Below are 17,134 nucleotides of genomic sequence, written 5' to 3' on the forward strand. Positions count from 1 at the left end.
CAGTCATGTGATCAGGGGGCTGGCAGAAGGTTCCTAGATACAAGGTAATCACAAAGGTAAAAAGTACATTAATATAACTGTGTTGGTTATGCAAAACTGGGGAATGAGTAATAAAGGGACTATCTATCTTTTAAAACAATAACAATTTTATGGTTGACTGTCCCTTTAAACTAATTACACCTAATCTAATCCCCCTAACAAAATAAAAAAGACCCCCCCAAAATAAAAAAAAAGCCCTACCCTACACTAAATTACAAATAGCCCTTAAAAGGGCCTTTTGCGGGCATTGCCCCAAAGTAATCAGCTCTTTTAACTGAAAAAAAATTACAATTCCCCCCCAACATTAAAACCCACCACCCACACAACCAACATTACTCTAAAATCCACCCAATCCCCCCTTAAAAAAACCTAACACTAACCCCCTGAAGATCACCTTACCGGGAGACGTCTTCACCCAACCGAGACAAAGTCCTCAACGAAGCCGGGAGAAGTCTTCATCCAAGCCGGGCGAAGTGGTCCTCCAGACGGGCAGAAGTCTTCATCCAGACGGCATCTTCTATCTTCATCCATCCAGCGTGGAGCGGGTCCATTTTCAAGACATCCGACGCAGAGCATCCTCTTCAAATGATGGCTAAACACAGAATGAATGTTCCTTTAAATGACGTCATCCAAGATGGCGTCCCTTCAATTCTGATTGGCTGATAGAATTCTATCAGCCAATCGGAATTAAGGTAGAAAAAATCCTATTGGCTGATGCAATCAGCCAATAGGATTGAAGTTCAATCCTATTGGTTGATCCAATCAGCCAATAGGATTGAGCTGGCATTCTATTGGCTGTTCCAATCAGCCAATAAAATGCCAGTTCAATCCTATTGGCTGATTGTATCAGCCAATAGGATTTTTTCTACCTTAATTCCGATTGGCTGATAGAATTCTATCAGCCAATCGGAATTGAAGGGATGCCATCTTGGATGACGTCATTTAAAGGAACCTTCATTCTGTCTTTAGCCGGGGAAAGAAGAGGATGCTCCACGTCGGGTGTCTTGAAGATGGACCCACTCCGCGCCGGATGGATGAAGATAGAATATGCCGTCTGGATGAAGACTTCTGCCCGTCTGGAGGACTCCTTCGCCCGGCTTGGATGAAGACTTCTCCCAGCTTTGTTGAGGACTTTGGCCCGGTTGGGTGAAGATTCTCCCGGTAAGGTGATCTTCAATGGGTTAGTGTTAGGTTTTTTTAAGGGGGGATTGGGTGGGTTTTAGAGTAGGGTTGGTTGTGTGGGTGGTGGGTTTTAATGTTGGGGGGGAATTGTAATTTTTTTTTCAGTTAAAAAAGCTGATTACTTTGGGGCAATGCCCGTAAAAGGCCCTTTTAAGGGCTATTTGTAATTTAGTGTAGGGTAGGGCTTTTTTATTTTGGGGGGTCTTTTTTTATTTTGTTAGGGGGATTAGATTAGGTGTAATTAGTTTAAAAAACTTGTAATTTCTTTATTTTTTCTGTAACTTAGTGTTTGTTTTTTTTTGTACTTTAGATGATTTTATTTAATTGTAATTAATTGTATTTAATTTAGGTAATTAATTTAATTGTAGTGTAGTGTTAGGTGTAATTGTAACTTAGGTTAGGTTTTATTTGACAGGTAAATTTGTCTTTATTTTAACTAGGTAGTTATTAAATAGTTAATAACTATTTAATAACTATTGTACATAGTTAAAATAAATACAAAGTTGCCTGTAAAATAGAAATAAACCCTAAGCTAGCTACAATGTAACTATTAGTTATATTGTAGCTAGCTTAGGGTTTATTTTATAGGTAAGTGTTTAGTTTTAAATAGGAATTATTTAGTTAATTGTAGTAATTTTATTTCGATTTATTTAAATTATATTTAAGTTAGGGGGGTTAGGGTTAAACTTAGGTTTATGGGTTAATAACTTTATTATAGTTGTGGCGACGTTGTGGGCGACAGATTAGGGGTTAATAAATGTAGTTAGGTTGCGGCGACATTGGGGGCGGCAGATTAGGGGTTAATAAATATAATGTAGGTGTCGGCGATCTTGGGGGCAGCAGATTAGGGGTTCATAAGTATAATGTAGGTGGCGGCGGAGTCCGGAGCAGAAGATTAGTGGTTAATAATTATAATATAGGTGTCGGCGATGTCGGGGCGGCAGATTAGGGGTTAATAAGTGTAAGATTAGCAGTATTTAGACTCGGGGTTCATGTTAGGGTGTTAGGTGTAGACATAACTTTTATTTCCCTATAGGAATCAATGGGGCTGCGTTAGGAGCTTTACACTGCTGTTTTGCAGGTGTTAGGTTTTTTTTTCATCTGGCTCTCCCCCATTGATTTCTATGGGGAAATCGTGCACGAGCACGTTCAGCCAGCTCACCGCTAATGTAAGCAGCGCTGGTATTGAGGTGAGATGTGGTGCAAAATTTTGCTCTTCGCTTACTTTTTTGCGGTTAAAGCGGGTTTGTAAAAACCCGTAATACCAGCGCTGTCTGTAAGTGAGCGGTGAGCATAAACTGCTCGTTAGCACCGCACAGCTTCTTAAGCAAAACTCGTAATCTAGGCGGAAATGTGGTAGGTGACCTGGAGTTGTGCACTGCTGCAGGATAATTGTGTTATTTTGCATAAAGATATATAGCTTAACCCATCCAGAGCCACTCTACCGCTAAGTATAACTACGCTACCGCTAAGTAGAGCCACGCTACCGCTAAGTAGAGCCACGCTGCCGCTAAGTATAAATATTCTACCGCTAAGTATAACTACACCACCACTAAGTAGAGCCACGCTACCGCTAAGTATAAATATTCTACCGCTAAGTAGAGCCACGCTACCGCTAAGTAGAGCCACGCTACTGCTAAGTATAACTACGCTACCGCTAAGTAGAGCTACGTTAATACTAAGGCCACGCTCCTGCTTAGTAGAGCCACGCTACCGGACCCCTGCCTTATCACATACAAGCACCACTGAACAACTATTAGTTTTATCCTTGGCATTTCCAGACTGTTATCTATACAATTTGATCCTGCAGGAGCCAACAAGGATAGTGTTTAGGGTTCTATCTTCATTGTGTGCTGTCTTCTGTATCATGTACATATGTCTATGGGAAAGTTACCTAAATGATGAAACTAAACTGTGTCATACATAAATGACGATTGCACTGTAATGCAGACATAACTGATGAGAAGAAACATTATGCATTTAAAGGGATATAAAGGTCCAGGAAGAAAACACACTAACACATTGGTATTGAACTGTTGCTTTGATATAAGTTTGTGTTTAACCCATGCAATAGTTTAAACACACAGTTAAACTCAGATCCAGGGCAGCAATATACTACTGGGACCATGCTGAGCACATCTGCTGAACCAACAACAGACATATGAGTGTAGCCATCAGTCATTAGCTCCCAGAGTGCGCTGTTGCTCCTGAGCCTACCTAAGTATGGTTTTCAACCAACAAAGGATACCAAGAAAACTGTAAAATTGATAATAGGAATACACTGAAAAGTATCTTAAAATTTCTTCTGAAATATGAAGGGTTTATTTTCAGTTTCATGTTCCTTTAAGGTTATTAAAATGTTTAAATAATACATATACAATAGTTTTGTGTGCAACCAAAGATATATTGTTTGTAAATATATGCACATTCTTGCTTCTTGCTCAGTACTTTTTTCCCTGTATCAGGTTTGGCAGATACCAGACTATACACCAGTGCGATCGATAACAGAACCCATTGTGACGCTGGAGGGTCACTCAAAGCGCGTGGGGATCATCAAATGGCACCCGTCTGCTCGTAACGTATTACTCAGTGCAGGTAATGTGCTTGAGTGTAAAATCAGCAATTGTATATTCACGTTTGAGATTACAGTTCATGTAAGATATTTTTATTTTAGGTAATTAAGTATTTCTCTCAGTGAGGGAAAGCAAGTCTGACTTTAGATCTATAATATTATATAGTGCTGTTGGGAATTTGCCTTGAAATCAGCACGCAGGGACACACTGAGCATGTCATTTTAACACTAGCCACCCTGCAATACTTTGTGTTTAACCCTTGCAAAGGGGTTAAACACATAGGTAAAATACCACCCCAGAGCCACACAGGACTTCTTATCCAGAGAAGACATGGTCCTTAACCATCAAGCAGTGGTAATTACCGGTGCTGCTGATTTAGTGATCATCAGTTTTCTATCAGGACCAGCGGTGCACTGTGTTTAATTCATTTGCACTAGCACAATAGCACAATAGCATTGCAGGATTTTTAGTATTTAAATGAAATGGTCTAACAGCAGGTCATTTTTTCACTATAATGAAACACTTTCAGATTATAATATAAAGTGTTTGGACAAAATCATGCATTTTTTGGAGGGCCCTTTATGGATTCTTCCATCAGGGCCCTGAGGTTTCTAGTTACGCTTCTGCACTGACCCTACCCACCATATAAACTGCCCTCTTCATTTTCAAACAGTCTATTACTTAACTGCAAGAGGATAAATAGCTCGGCGCTCTTACTGTTGACAGACTAAGGCCATTTGTCACTGCTAACTTATGCTAATAAAGGGACATTACTTGATGGTTTTTCCTATGTTCAGTTATTAGAAAGAGAATGTAGAAGAGGACAGTGATCCTAAAAACAAGATAGATTACATAACGGAAATAAGTGGTGCTTTTTAAATACTTTAAGGTACTCTTAGAGGTCGTTTGTATCCATAATTTTCACTTCATAAATAGTGTCAGTCCTTAAATGAAAAAAGTTTATAAAGTATTAATGCACAGCTGGCTTGCAAATTTAGTATTGAGGATCAGAAAATAGTTCAAACGTTAAGATTTATGCTAATAGATTGATATGAATTTGCATTGAATTATTTAAGTTAATAAGTTCAATTTGATGTAGTATTCACTTATTTTGATATATGACTAATGAATAGTTTTGGGTACTAGCCTGCCCAGACAGAGTGGCTGACTACTTGCAGAAGATTAAAATTAACCAAAATAATGTTCTCTAAAAATTAAATTAACTTACACTAGAGAGAGTCCATTGCATTTATTTAGTGTTAACATAAACATTGTGTTAAATTAGTGAATGTAGAAGTTTAATCATTAAAGGAATTAAAATGTTTTTTTGGCACAAAAAAACACAAATAAATCTCTATTGAACATACTTTTCCTTAGTAAGGTAATTTATAATGAGGCCCATGACAAACAATTAATATATTCATTTTTGTAATTTTCATAGCCACATATCAATACTTACAGAAGTTTTGTGTTTAAAAGGGTGAACAAATGTGCACTGTACATTATTTTGCAAAGAAGGTTTGCTTCTAATTGCCTTTTACCTGTGTCTGTGAGACATGAACAGACTGTAGTCCTCTATGACATGTCCTTATAAAATGGAAAACTCCAATAGCAGATCAATTGTTAGATAGTTTATGAGAGCAAACATGCTATACTCAGTCAGAGCTTTTAGGGCATAGCAAGGCAGCTATTCTTTAAATATTTTATTTGTTCAGCGCTCAAACGGGAAGGTTCTAAACTTATAAAGAGACTTGCAGCTCATTTTGGTCATGGTTTAAGGACATGTGTAGTGTACTGTAGATCAATGCTTCTTAAAGTTGGGGTCCTTTAAACAATTTTTGTCACCACAAGATTTGATAATGTACTGTGAATGTGTGTATGCTTTCTGCGGTGTGTTGTGTGTGTATTTATGATTGTGTGTGAGTTTTTGTATGAGTGACTTTTTACATATTTTGCTCAATGTGAGGTAGGCACATAACTAATTTTGTACCTCTTCAAATGTGTCTAACCATTAGTAACAAGCAATGGTTTTGAAAGTTGTGTGGTATATCTATGTATAAAAAACTATCAATGTATACCTATATGACAAGGTTTTTGTTTTTTACTGTGTTATAATAATGAGGTTTGTGAAAACCATTTTCCATTGCAAAAAGGGGTGAAGAAAGTTTAAAAAACTCATTTCAGTAGAGACTTTATTTCTGACAATGTGAGGTAGGCACATAACTAATTTTGTACCTCTTCAAATGTGTCTAACCATTAGTAACAAGCAATGGTTTTGAAAGTTGTGTGGTATATCTATGTATAAAAAACTATCAATGTATACCTATATGACAAGGTTTTTGTTTTTTACTGTGTTATAATAATGAGGTTTGTGAAAACCATTTTCCATTGCAAAAAGGGGTGAAGAAAGTTTAAAAAACTAATTTCAGTAGAGACTTTATTTCTGACACATTTAACTTGTGATGGACTGCAAACAGGGCAATCTTTAATATTTACTGGACCCTGGGCAAAAAAATTATTGGGCCCCCACCCCATGCAATTTCGCTCTCCACCCCAACATCCCAAAAAACAACTAAATCAATTTTTTTTTTTAATTATTTGCCCAGCTGTGTATCATCCACTGCTGGACTAATCATTTAAAAAATGAAATAAATTGCAATATGTGAAACTGGACCTAAGCAGTACTAATAAGTAAATAAATATATAAATTCCTCCACTGTGGGTTCATTTAATATTCTTTTGAATGTGATTCTGGTGTGAGGCTAGCTGGTTAAAGAGATTTAGGGCAGCCAACAGGAGCAAAGCAAGGTAAAGACTGAGGAGGAAGCATGGAGGTGCAGACAAATATAAGTTAAATATAAGTACTGACTGGAACAGCAGAACTACTATGGGAAACTAAAATCTGAGACAGAGAGAAAACAAAAACTATAAAAATAAACCTTACATTAATGTGTGAAGTATCAGCATGACACTATTACATCAGCCACAGCAGCACGTCACTTCTTTGCTAGGAACAAGTTCCCTGTCACCCTGCATGGGGAGGGGGCGTGTGTGCACTCACTTATCCTTCCCACTGACACCTTTCTACAAAGCACTGTTCCCCTAACAAACTTCAGTTAGTAGATCTTCGGGTCACAGCAGAAAGAGCAGGGCTAAGGGGACCAGCAGACTGGATGCTGTCTGCCCAAGGCTGCATGGCTACAGTGTGAGATGAGTCACACAGTCTCAAGACTGAAGAGAGCAGTGTATGCAGCTGCACAGATGCTCAAAACCTCACGTGCCTGCTGCTCCAGCTTTTTGCTGCATGCGCCTACAGTCAGCCCTACCCAGAAACAATCCCCACCACCAGAGCAGTTACCTGGTAACAGTGGTAACCCCAGTAGGACCTTTTCTGATGCAGTTGGAATGGCTGAATGCTGAGTTAGGGCTCTGCATTCAGTGCTGCACAGTGCACATCTAAAACAGCACATGGCACTAGCTTGGAATGTCACATGACACTGGAACGGTCTTGCACAGTTTTTCACAAATAAATATAAGCAGAGAACTTTTGACCATGACAGTATTAGGACTGAATGTGTGTGTTCCCCATGTCACATCAGCAGTCCTATGAATCAAAAGTTGTTGTTTTTTAGGACTCTTGGGCCCCTCAACAGAGACTGGGCCCTGGGCAGCTGCCCCTTTTGCCCTGTGTTAAAGACGGCCCTGACTGCAAAGTAAGAGAACTACAGTTTAGGTAACAGATAACCTAGAATACAAGAGATTACTGTTTTTGAGAATTTACTGCTCGCTGTACCTGCTTGTAGTTTACTGAGAAAAGCAGTAAAAAGACTTATATATACATACTGTATATAGACATAACTAAAGCATAATATCTTTATTCTGTTTAGTTGTACTCCTGGGTATTTTTGGAGATTGAAGCTGTATAAATATCTAATCTAAGATATATATTTTCATTAGACACAAAAAATGTTTAACTTTAAAATACCACTTATCTCAAGTACATCAAATTTGAAATCAATCTATTTTACATAAATAAATTTGCAAGGATTCTTAGGCCAGATTCCCTTTAACACACTAAATTGATAGCTTTCTTATGGAGAGGGAGATTATTTTAAAGTCTGATGTAGAGATAGCATTGTCCACTAGAGGGTGCAAGAGCATAAAGATCCTTTATTATTTATGATATCATTGTTTTGAAAGCATTTTATTTTTTACGACTTTATGGTAAAGATATATTTTGTGTTTACAAGAGAGAGGGTTGACATCACCTTGGTCAATTAGAAATAAAACTGAAACTGAACAAAGCTTTAAACAGCTATAAATTCAAAATAACTGTGCTCCGCTCTATATTTAAGAGGGTTTGCGGTTTGATGCAATGACCTACGGGATACTAGGGAGAGTTGTATTCAGCTAGCCTTACTAGGGCTGTGCTTCTGTAGTTAAAGGGACAGTCTACTCCAGATTTTTTATTTTTGAAATAGATAGATAATCCCTTTAATACCCATTCCCCATTTTTGCAGAACCAACACGGTTATATTAATACACTTTTTACCTCTGTGATTAGCTTTTATCTAAGCCTCTGCAGACTGCCCCCTTATTTCAGTTCTTTTGACAGACTTGCATTTTAGCCAGTCAGTTCCCTCTCATAACTAACTACATGGGCGTGAACACAATGTTATCTATATGGCACACATTAACTAACGCCCTCTAGCTGTGAAAAACTGTCAGATGCATTCAGATAAGAGTCAGCCTTCAAGGGTTTAGAAATTAGTATATGAGCCTACATAGGTTTAGCTTTCAACAAAGAATACCAAGAGAACAAAGCAAATTTGATGATAAAAGTAAATTGGAAAGTTGTTTAAAATGACATGCCAGATTTGAATAATTAAAGGGACAGTCTACACCAGAACTTTTATTGTTTAAAAAGGTAGATAATCCCTTAATTACCGATTCTCCAGTTTTGCATAACCAACACAGTTATATTAATGCAGTTTTTACCTCTGTGATTACCTTGTATCTAAGCCTCTGCAGACTGCTGCCTTATATCAGTGCTTTTGACAGACATGCAGTTTAGCCAATCAGTGCAGACTCCTAAATAACTCCACGGGAGTGAGCACAATGTTATCTATACGGCGCACGAACTAGTACTGTCTAACTGTGAAAAACTTTCAAAATACTCTTAGCTAAGGGGCGGTTTTCAACGGTTTAGAAAAGTTTAATTTTGACTAGACTGTCTCTTTAAAGTTGAATTTTGACTAGGCTGTCCCTTTAAGTAAATGTTTTGGTTTTATAGGATAGCAGTGTCGATTGGGCTCCTGTTCCATTTTCAAGCTTAAAAATATTGAATTTAAAAAAGCACAACAAATGTGTGTTTACTGCAGTTACTTGTTATACTGCCTCTTCCCTTACTGCACTCTCATTTTTACTAACTGCTTTTCTTATGTCCAGTGAATTAGAATATTCAGTCTTTATGTCCTGTTTGTCTAACTCCAGAGTCTAGGAGGAAGTATTTGGTAAAAGTTTTAAGATATCCTTATGTAGTTCAGCTGGTTCAGTTAGCGCCCCAGTCCTTTTAATTTGACTCATCAGTTTACAGTAAAGGCTATAACTTTAAAGGGAAATAAGGGTTTAAAAATCAAACAAAAACTTTCTGTTTATCAATAACTTCTGGTTAAGGTGACACCAGGTGTGGACTTGATGTGCTACATTTAAACCTTTATCATTTACAAGGTGCTTAGGAAAATATAACAGGGGGCTATTAGTAAAAAATATTTTTATAGTGATTTTGAAGAGTTGATTTTTTAATTTGATGTTAATTTAAAAAGCAGTTCTGTTCCCAAACTTCAAGGAGAACAGTGGGAACTACATCTTCCCTTGTTGATGTGAACTACAACATTAGGAACCAGATATTGCAACAAATGTTTTAAACCTTCTTAATTTATGACATAAGGAATCCTTTACAATGGTCCATCGCATGGTTGTCTAGGAGACGAGCATCTCTTTAGTAAGGCACTTATTTCACAAATGATAAAAAAAAACACTTTATAAAAACATAACGTAGTTTGTTATAATCTTGTATATTGCTCTCTATTGGAAAAACCAAGTACTGCACCTATATGAGTGTGTGCATCAGATGTTTGTTGTGTATTTCCTATACTTGCTGATGGTATACTTGCTGATGCTGATGGTATACTTGCTGATGCTGAAGGTATACTTGCTGATGCTGATGGTATACTTGCTGATGCTGATGGTATACTTGCTGATGGAATTCTTCACCTCTACTCTTTCCCTTCTTGATGACTTCTGTTTCTGTTACTAGGTAGTGATAATGTAATCATTATCTGGAATGTGGGCACCGGAGAGGCTGTTATTTCGTTAGATGAGCTTCACACTGACCTCATTTACAGTGTCTGCTGGAATTATAATGGAAGCCTCTTCACTACCACTTGCAAGGACAAGAAGGTGCGGGTCATCGATCCTCGGAAGCAAGAAATAGTTGCAGTAAGTGACTGTTCATCCAGCTCTACCTCCTCTTAAGCTTTCTGTTTTGTCCATCTTCAACTTTTTTTGCCTGAAAGGAATCTACCGGAAGGTTGCAAGTAGTTTATTTAACCACCATTTAATAACATTTTCATGATCTAGCAATATTTTGAAATTGTGACTTACCTTAAAGTCATCTCTGAATCAATGAAAGGGTTTTTGTCAGGGCTAAACTAAATATACATGAATTTAAACCGAATGGCTTATTTCTTAGGAATGATGTTATCTCAGATACTTGCAATAACCCATGTAATCCACTGTAGATTCCTTCCAAGACTTTGTTTCTGTTCTCCATTAAAAAAAAAAAAAAAAAGTCTACATCACGTCAACAATCTAGAATCACAACATGTTTAGCTCTGGCTTTTTTTTTTTAATATGTCCGTGACACCTCAATGGGCCAGATGGTCAAAAACTTGCTATCAAGGAGAGAGATCACTCAAACTCTCTGGGCAGCGTGTGTGGTTTGTGCATTGTATTGTAATATATGTGTCTCCTTCACATGCAGGAGGCTGCATAGCTAAGAAAAACAACTTTTAAGCTGAAATTTTCCATTTCTATATGTTTTTTAGGGACCCTATAGTGTTCATGAGACATATTTAATAATCTCACCAGAGCCAAACATTTTGTGTTTTGTTTATTTTTTAATAGCTAAAATCACACTGTTATATGTATGAACCATAAAACGTTTATATTCTTCATATATGAACAACTGTTCCCATTGAAATAAGTCCTTATAAAGATATTGCATTTCTTGGTTAATTGGCATGCTGCAAGTGTTATGGTTCTGTATGTCATGGAATATGATGCATGCCTTGCATGAATATGGAGTTAATTGCTTCCCAAACTACCTGCTATGGAATTCTAGTGCTCTGTTTGGTTATGGGGATCCAAAAGATATCGACAAAGGTTTCATCTGACAGAAACTGATGAAGAAGGCACAAAACAGCAGATGTAGTTACATTGTTTTGGTGCTGAGAATGGACTTCTGTGTCTAGAGGAAAATTAATTTATTTTTCACTGTGAATGGGAAATTACAGGGTCCTTATAAAGGATGTTTGCTTCCTTAGTACTGTAGTGTTTTTAATGTATCTGAGTGTTCCAAGTCTGAATTAATGGACAAGACTGGTTTAGTTCATATACCGTCAACACATACAGTGTTATTACAGCGATGATGTAATCTGGAAGAACTGTAAACTGATTACAGGTCAGTGTCTTGTTTCAGCAGTTTAAGTGATTATATGGACATTTGTTGTAGGCTATGATTTGTCTCGTAGCAGAGGAAATTGCCAGTGCTTCACCGTAACAGCTGAGCTTCGTTAATGGTCTAAAGAGCAATTTGCTGAGAATTCTTTATGTATTATAGCTTTCAAGGCCTGATTTGTGTTTGATGTATAATAAGTAATTGAAGAGGCCTATGGACATTATAGGAATTTTCTACTTTAATAACAAAAACTCCATCCTCAAAGGAAATGTTCTACCACCTAAATTAATTTCTTTTAGAGCAGACTTTTTTTATATTAGTTTTGTATGTGGTCAGTTAACATTTCCAGCGAAACCTGTCTGATCTAAAGCTGTACCTGCCATAAATAGTTACCCCCCTAGAGGAACTGTGTAACACCTCTAGAGGAACTATGTAACAACCTTACTACTAGTCTGTTTTTGTACCCTCTAAATCTCTCTCTGAGGCTACAATGTTTCAAATGCATTTGATGTCATTAAAATATGGCTCTATTGTTCACAATTGCAGATTTGGGCACACTCACATAGCTCGGGTGCCATGAGTTAGCCCTACCTATGTTAATTATATCAAAACTTCCAATAGAAACTTAGCTAATCCAAAAAGTGTTAGATTTACATATGAAATAACACAGAGGGAATTTGTTACAAAATCAGTAGGGTTTTCCACCATCCACCATCACCAACTGTTTTTTCTGATCACTTATTAAAAGTAGTAAAATATTGCAATCAGTGATACTTATTTTTCAAGAATACATTATTTAAAGGGATACTAGACCCAATTTTTTCTTTCATGATTCAGATAGAGCATGCAATTTTAAGCAACTTTCTAATTTACTCCTATTATCAATTTTTCTTTGTTCTCATGTTACCCTGATTTGAAAAAGCAGTAATAAAAGGTTAGGGGCTGGCCCATTTTTAGTTCAGCACCTTGGTAGAGCTGCTGATTGGTTTGCTACATTTAGCCACAAATCAGCAAGTGCTACCCATGTGCTGAACAAAAAATGGTCCGGCTCTAAAGCTTACAGTACTGCTTTTTCAAATCAAGATAGCATGATAACAAAAAAAAAAATTGATAATAGGAGTAAATTATAAAGGTGCTTAAAATCTCATGCTCTATCTGAATCATGAAAGAAAAAAATTGGGTTTAGTATCCCTTTAACACTGACTTAAATAAATATTTATCTTTTAAAAATAACACCCTGTTATAATTCTATCTGCTTGTGCTTCTACTAGTGCTCCTGCAAGTTCCCCTGTTAGGTCCTTTAAAGAAGGACATTAGTTGAAATACTTTTTGTGATCATGTCACATAAGCTTAATGTAGTAATTCAAAGACAAGTTGTTCTCCTGAGTGCTAAAAAACATTTACAGAGCCTAATTGCAATGAAGCTGAATATATTTACGGGTGCAGTACAACTCCCTGAAGAGACCAAGCAGACCTGAAGTTACCAAACCATCAGAAGACCAATATATCAACCTAACTTTATTATGGAATAAAACAGCATCTGCATCTACAATGTAAGCACAGTTGAACCACGGCTTTGTAAGTGTAAATGACTGGCAAAGTATGGCCTTCAGGGAAGACTGGAAAACATTGTGTTTACTGATGAATCAAAGTTGTCACAGAGTTCATGTGAGGAGACCGCAGCATGAGAAGATAAAGCCTCAGTATGCAAAACCTACAAATAAATATGGTGCAGGAAATATTTAGATGTGAGGATACTTTGCCTATTCTGGACTTGGCTTTATGACAAGTCCTGGTGGGACTATGGGACCCAGGCAACACTTAACAGGGGCAGCACATGGGGAGAATATGGTTGCCTGAAATAATATAAATGTGCCAAAGTATCTTGTATATATCTATGCATCTCATTTTGTCTTTAGGATGCAGTGCAATGGTTTGGTTTATACTGTAGTGGAAAGAGAGTTGGGGGCGTAATTTTATTCTTGGGCCCAGGCAGCACATTATCAGTGCAGTTCTTTGAGCCAGCCCTGGACCTGTGATAAGTAGTACACAAGTTTAAGGCAGAAAGGACAGCATGTAAGCCAGAATAGAGGGGTACTTATTAAGGACAACACTATTCTGTAAATGCATGCTGTCTCTTCTGGCTTAAAGGGACACTGTACTTAAAAAAATTCTTTCGTGATTCAGATTGAGCATGAAATTTTAAGCAACTTTCTAATTTACTCCTATTATCAAATTTTCTTCATTCTCTTGGTATCTTTATTTGAAATGCAAGAATGTAAGTTTAGATGCCGGCCCATTTTTGGTGAACAACCTGGGTTGTCCTTGCTGATTGGTGGATAAATTCATCCACCAATAAAAAAGTGCTGTCCAGAGTACTGAAACCAAAAAAAAGATGCCTTCTTTTTCAAATAATGATAGAAAGAGAAAGAAGAAAAAATGATAATAGGAGTAAATTAGAAAGTTGCTTAAAATTGCATGCTCTTTCTGAATTACAAAAGAAAAAAATCTGGGTACAGTGTCCCTTTAAACATGTGTGGCAGAAGATACATTTTCCAGCAGGGACAAGAATCCTAAATACAAATCAAAGTTGTACCGGGTCTACCTGAAGCCCAAGGAAGAGCAAACGTGCTAATTTCCAATTTTGGATTGTCCTCCAAAATCACAAGACCTCAACCCCACTTAACATCCTCGAGAGCCTTTGAAAAGGGAAACGAGACACTCTGTGATGCTCTAGAGGAGTGCTGGAATAATGTGGATTATAAATTGTACACACAGTTTTAATCTTGATGCCCAACAGAGTTAAAGGGACATGAAAACCTCTTTTCAATTTACCTCTATTATCACATTTTCTTTGTTCTCTTGTTATCCTTTGTTGAAAAGCAGGAAAGTAAGCTCAAGAGCATGCACGTGTCTGCAGCACTATATGGCAGCAGTTTTGCAAGAATATTATCCGTTTGCAAGAGCACTAGATGGCCGAATTATTCCCTGCTAGGCATGTGCAAAGAATAATGAGCACTAAGAGATTGGGATAACAGAAGTAAATTGGATTTTTTTTAAACTTATATGCTCTCTCTGAATCATGAAAGAAAAATGTTGGGGTTCTTATCCTTTAAAGAAAGTTTATTTAAGGTCAATATACCAAATATTGTTTTTATTATTATTTTCTGTACTAACACACATATATTTTTTACTTTTATTAGCGGAAATTATATATTTTTGTTTAGGAAATACTGTATATTTTGTCAATCAAATTAGTTTTTCAGAAATGCTGAAATAAAAGTGGATTGGGGTTAGTAGACTTTTGGGCCATTCTATGGCCCCTATTTAACAAAGGTCTGTCGGACCTGAAACGACAGTGCGGATCAGGTCTGACAGACCTCGCTGAATGCGGAGAACAATACACTCTCCGTATTTTGCATTGCACCAGCAGCTCTCGTGAGCTGCTGGTGCAACGCCGCCCCCTGCAGATTCGCGGTCAATCAGCCGCCAGCAGGGGGGTGTCAATCAACCCAATCGTACTTGATCGGGTTGAATTGCGGCGTTGTCTATCTGCCTGCTCAGAGCAGGCGGACAGGTTTATGGAGGAGCAGTCTTTAGACCGCTGCTTTATAACTGGTGTTTCTGGAGAAGTCTGAAGACTCGCCAGAAACACGGGCCCTCAAGCTCTATCCGGAGCTCGATAAATGGGCCCCTAAATATTCATTATACAATATAAAACACCCATTACATTCTTATGATGCTTTTAAGCATTATTGTATCTAAAGCTCACCAGATATCTCTGTTTTACTTAAGCATCATGTGACTAATACAAGCTGAAGTAAACATTTAGTTAAGGAACCAGTTAAACAAATTATATTTATTCAGCACATACCAAACTACAACATTAATCAGAAATCAGAGACAACTGTAACAGTTTTCACAGTATGATCTTTTCCAAGTTACACAAAGTAAACCTAAACATAATAGCAGAAGATCACAATTAAATGATTCCCGCTCCTTTCACGTTAAATCAACTGTATTGCATATTAATAAATATCATTAATTAAAGGGATATTTTATGTCCCTTTATTACCTGCATTTTAAAAGAGCAACATGCAAATTAAATATTTTAAAACAATTTTAAACTGCCACTTTGTTAGCAAAATCTGCCTTGTATTATAGTCCAGCCCTTAGATTCTAGAATAGCTTTTCTATTTTTGTTGTGGCCTATTAAGGACAGACATACATTATCTCCTGCACTGATTAAGCAATCACTGTCTAGAATGTTGAAGGGTTCACTCCAGCCTTCTTGGGGCAGTGTAAAGACAACAGTTTTCAGAATTCAATTACAGGAAAAGTGGGCATAGTAATGTTGTACTTTGCAATATTGTTTTACTATGTGTAACTGAATGTTTTCTGTGAAATTGATTTAATGTCCCTTTAAGTTCAACCGACCAAACATAGATTGGCGCTTGTTGTTGCTTTTAATTTGAACAAAAAGTGCAGATATTATTGTTGTTATTTTATTTCTCTTCATAATAGTTGTTTGCTTTCCATTAAGCATAACTGAGGTGTGTATATCTCACCAGTGTGACACTAACCTGTGTGCATGTTTGTGTTTTCACTTGCTGTGGTCAACCTAATCTGCTAACCAAACAAACTAGGAGAAAAGCAGGGCACATGAAGGTACCCGTCCAATCAGATCCATCTTTACGTCTGACGGCAAAATCTTTACCACCGGTTTCAGCAAGATGAGCGAGCGGCAGCTGGCGCTGTGGGATCCGGTATGAGAAGGTGTTTTGCATGTTTATTTTATTACCATTTGGCCCTCTTTACTGAATATGTGCACTGGCTTCCATAGGGTTGCAAGGTTACCAATCTGACAACGCAAACTTAAAGCAATTGCCCGTACCTGGTTCTGAAGGGTTTTATGACAGATCCATTGACTCTTAAAGTAAATAAAGATATTACTATCATTCTTCATGCCCAGTAACTGCTGACCATTCCTTCCATTTAAAATAACTCATTAAGTGGTAATCACGCAGTTATATTGTTTCCCAGAATCTCCTGCACTTGAGTTTGGAGCACTGAGGGTGGCTTCAGATAGAGAACCATGACACATGATGGTCTCACCAGAGAGCATGTTTCTCCTTTAGGTTATTTAGCCTTGCCTGTACATAAAGGGAAATAATGATAATAATATAGCTGGTACTAAGTGTGGCACCATGTTGTTTTGGTATATTAAGCAATTCATCAAACAGTTTAATTTCATTGCTCACTGCACTTCTCTCAGACATTGAAACACAATGCTCTAAATGCATTTTCACATATAACGACAATTTTATTTAATAAAAAAACCCCAGTTAAAACACATTTGTTCTATTAAAGGTATTAGCCATGAGGTACCAGACTGTTGGCCCCTGATTTACAGCATTAACAAACTCTTACATATCCTGCCATTTTATTTACTTATTACATACAGTTTTAAATTGAAAAACAAATTGGGAGATCACTTGATTAAACTTATTAGATACAAAATTGGGTTTAAAACCAGTTTAAGTATATGTGTTCCTATTTTGCAAAGCAATGAACATTCACTCCTTTTTTCATGCAGTTT

At 37.2% G+C, this 17,134-nt stretch overlaps 1 protein-coding gene across 2 annotated transcripts in view; it reads left to right on the forward strand.

Moving 5' to 3' along the window:
- Window positions 1–17,134, forward strand: part of CORO6 (coronin 6) — a 170,233-nt gene that overhangs the window by 74,496 nt on the left and 78,603 nt on the right. For both annotated transcript variants that reach the window (XM_053706146.1, XM_053706147.1), the window contains 2 exons: window positions 3,687–3,816; window positions 10,114–10,295. In XM_053706146.1, coding sequence (XP_053562121.1) covers window positions 3,687–3,816; window positions 10,114–10,295 — 312 coding nt within the window. The remainder of the gene's footprint in view (window positions 1–3,686; window positions 3,817–10,113; window positions 10,296–17,134) is intronic.

Source organism: Bombina bombina, chromosome 3 (assembly GCF_027579735.1).
Source record: "Bombina bombina isolate aBomBom1 chromosome 3, aBomBom1.pri, whole genome shotgun sequence".
Taxonomy (NCBI): Eukaryota; Metazoa; Chordata; class Amphibia; order Anura; family Bombinatoridae; genus Bombina; species Bombina bombina.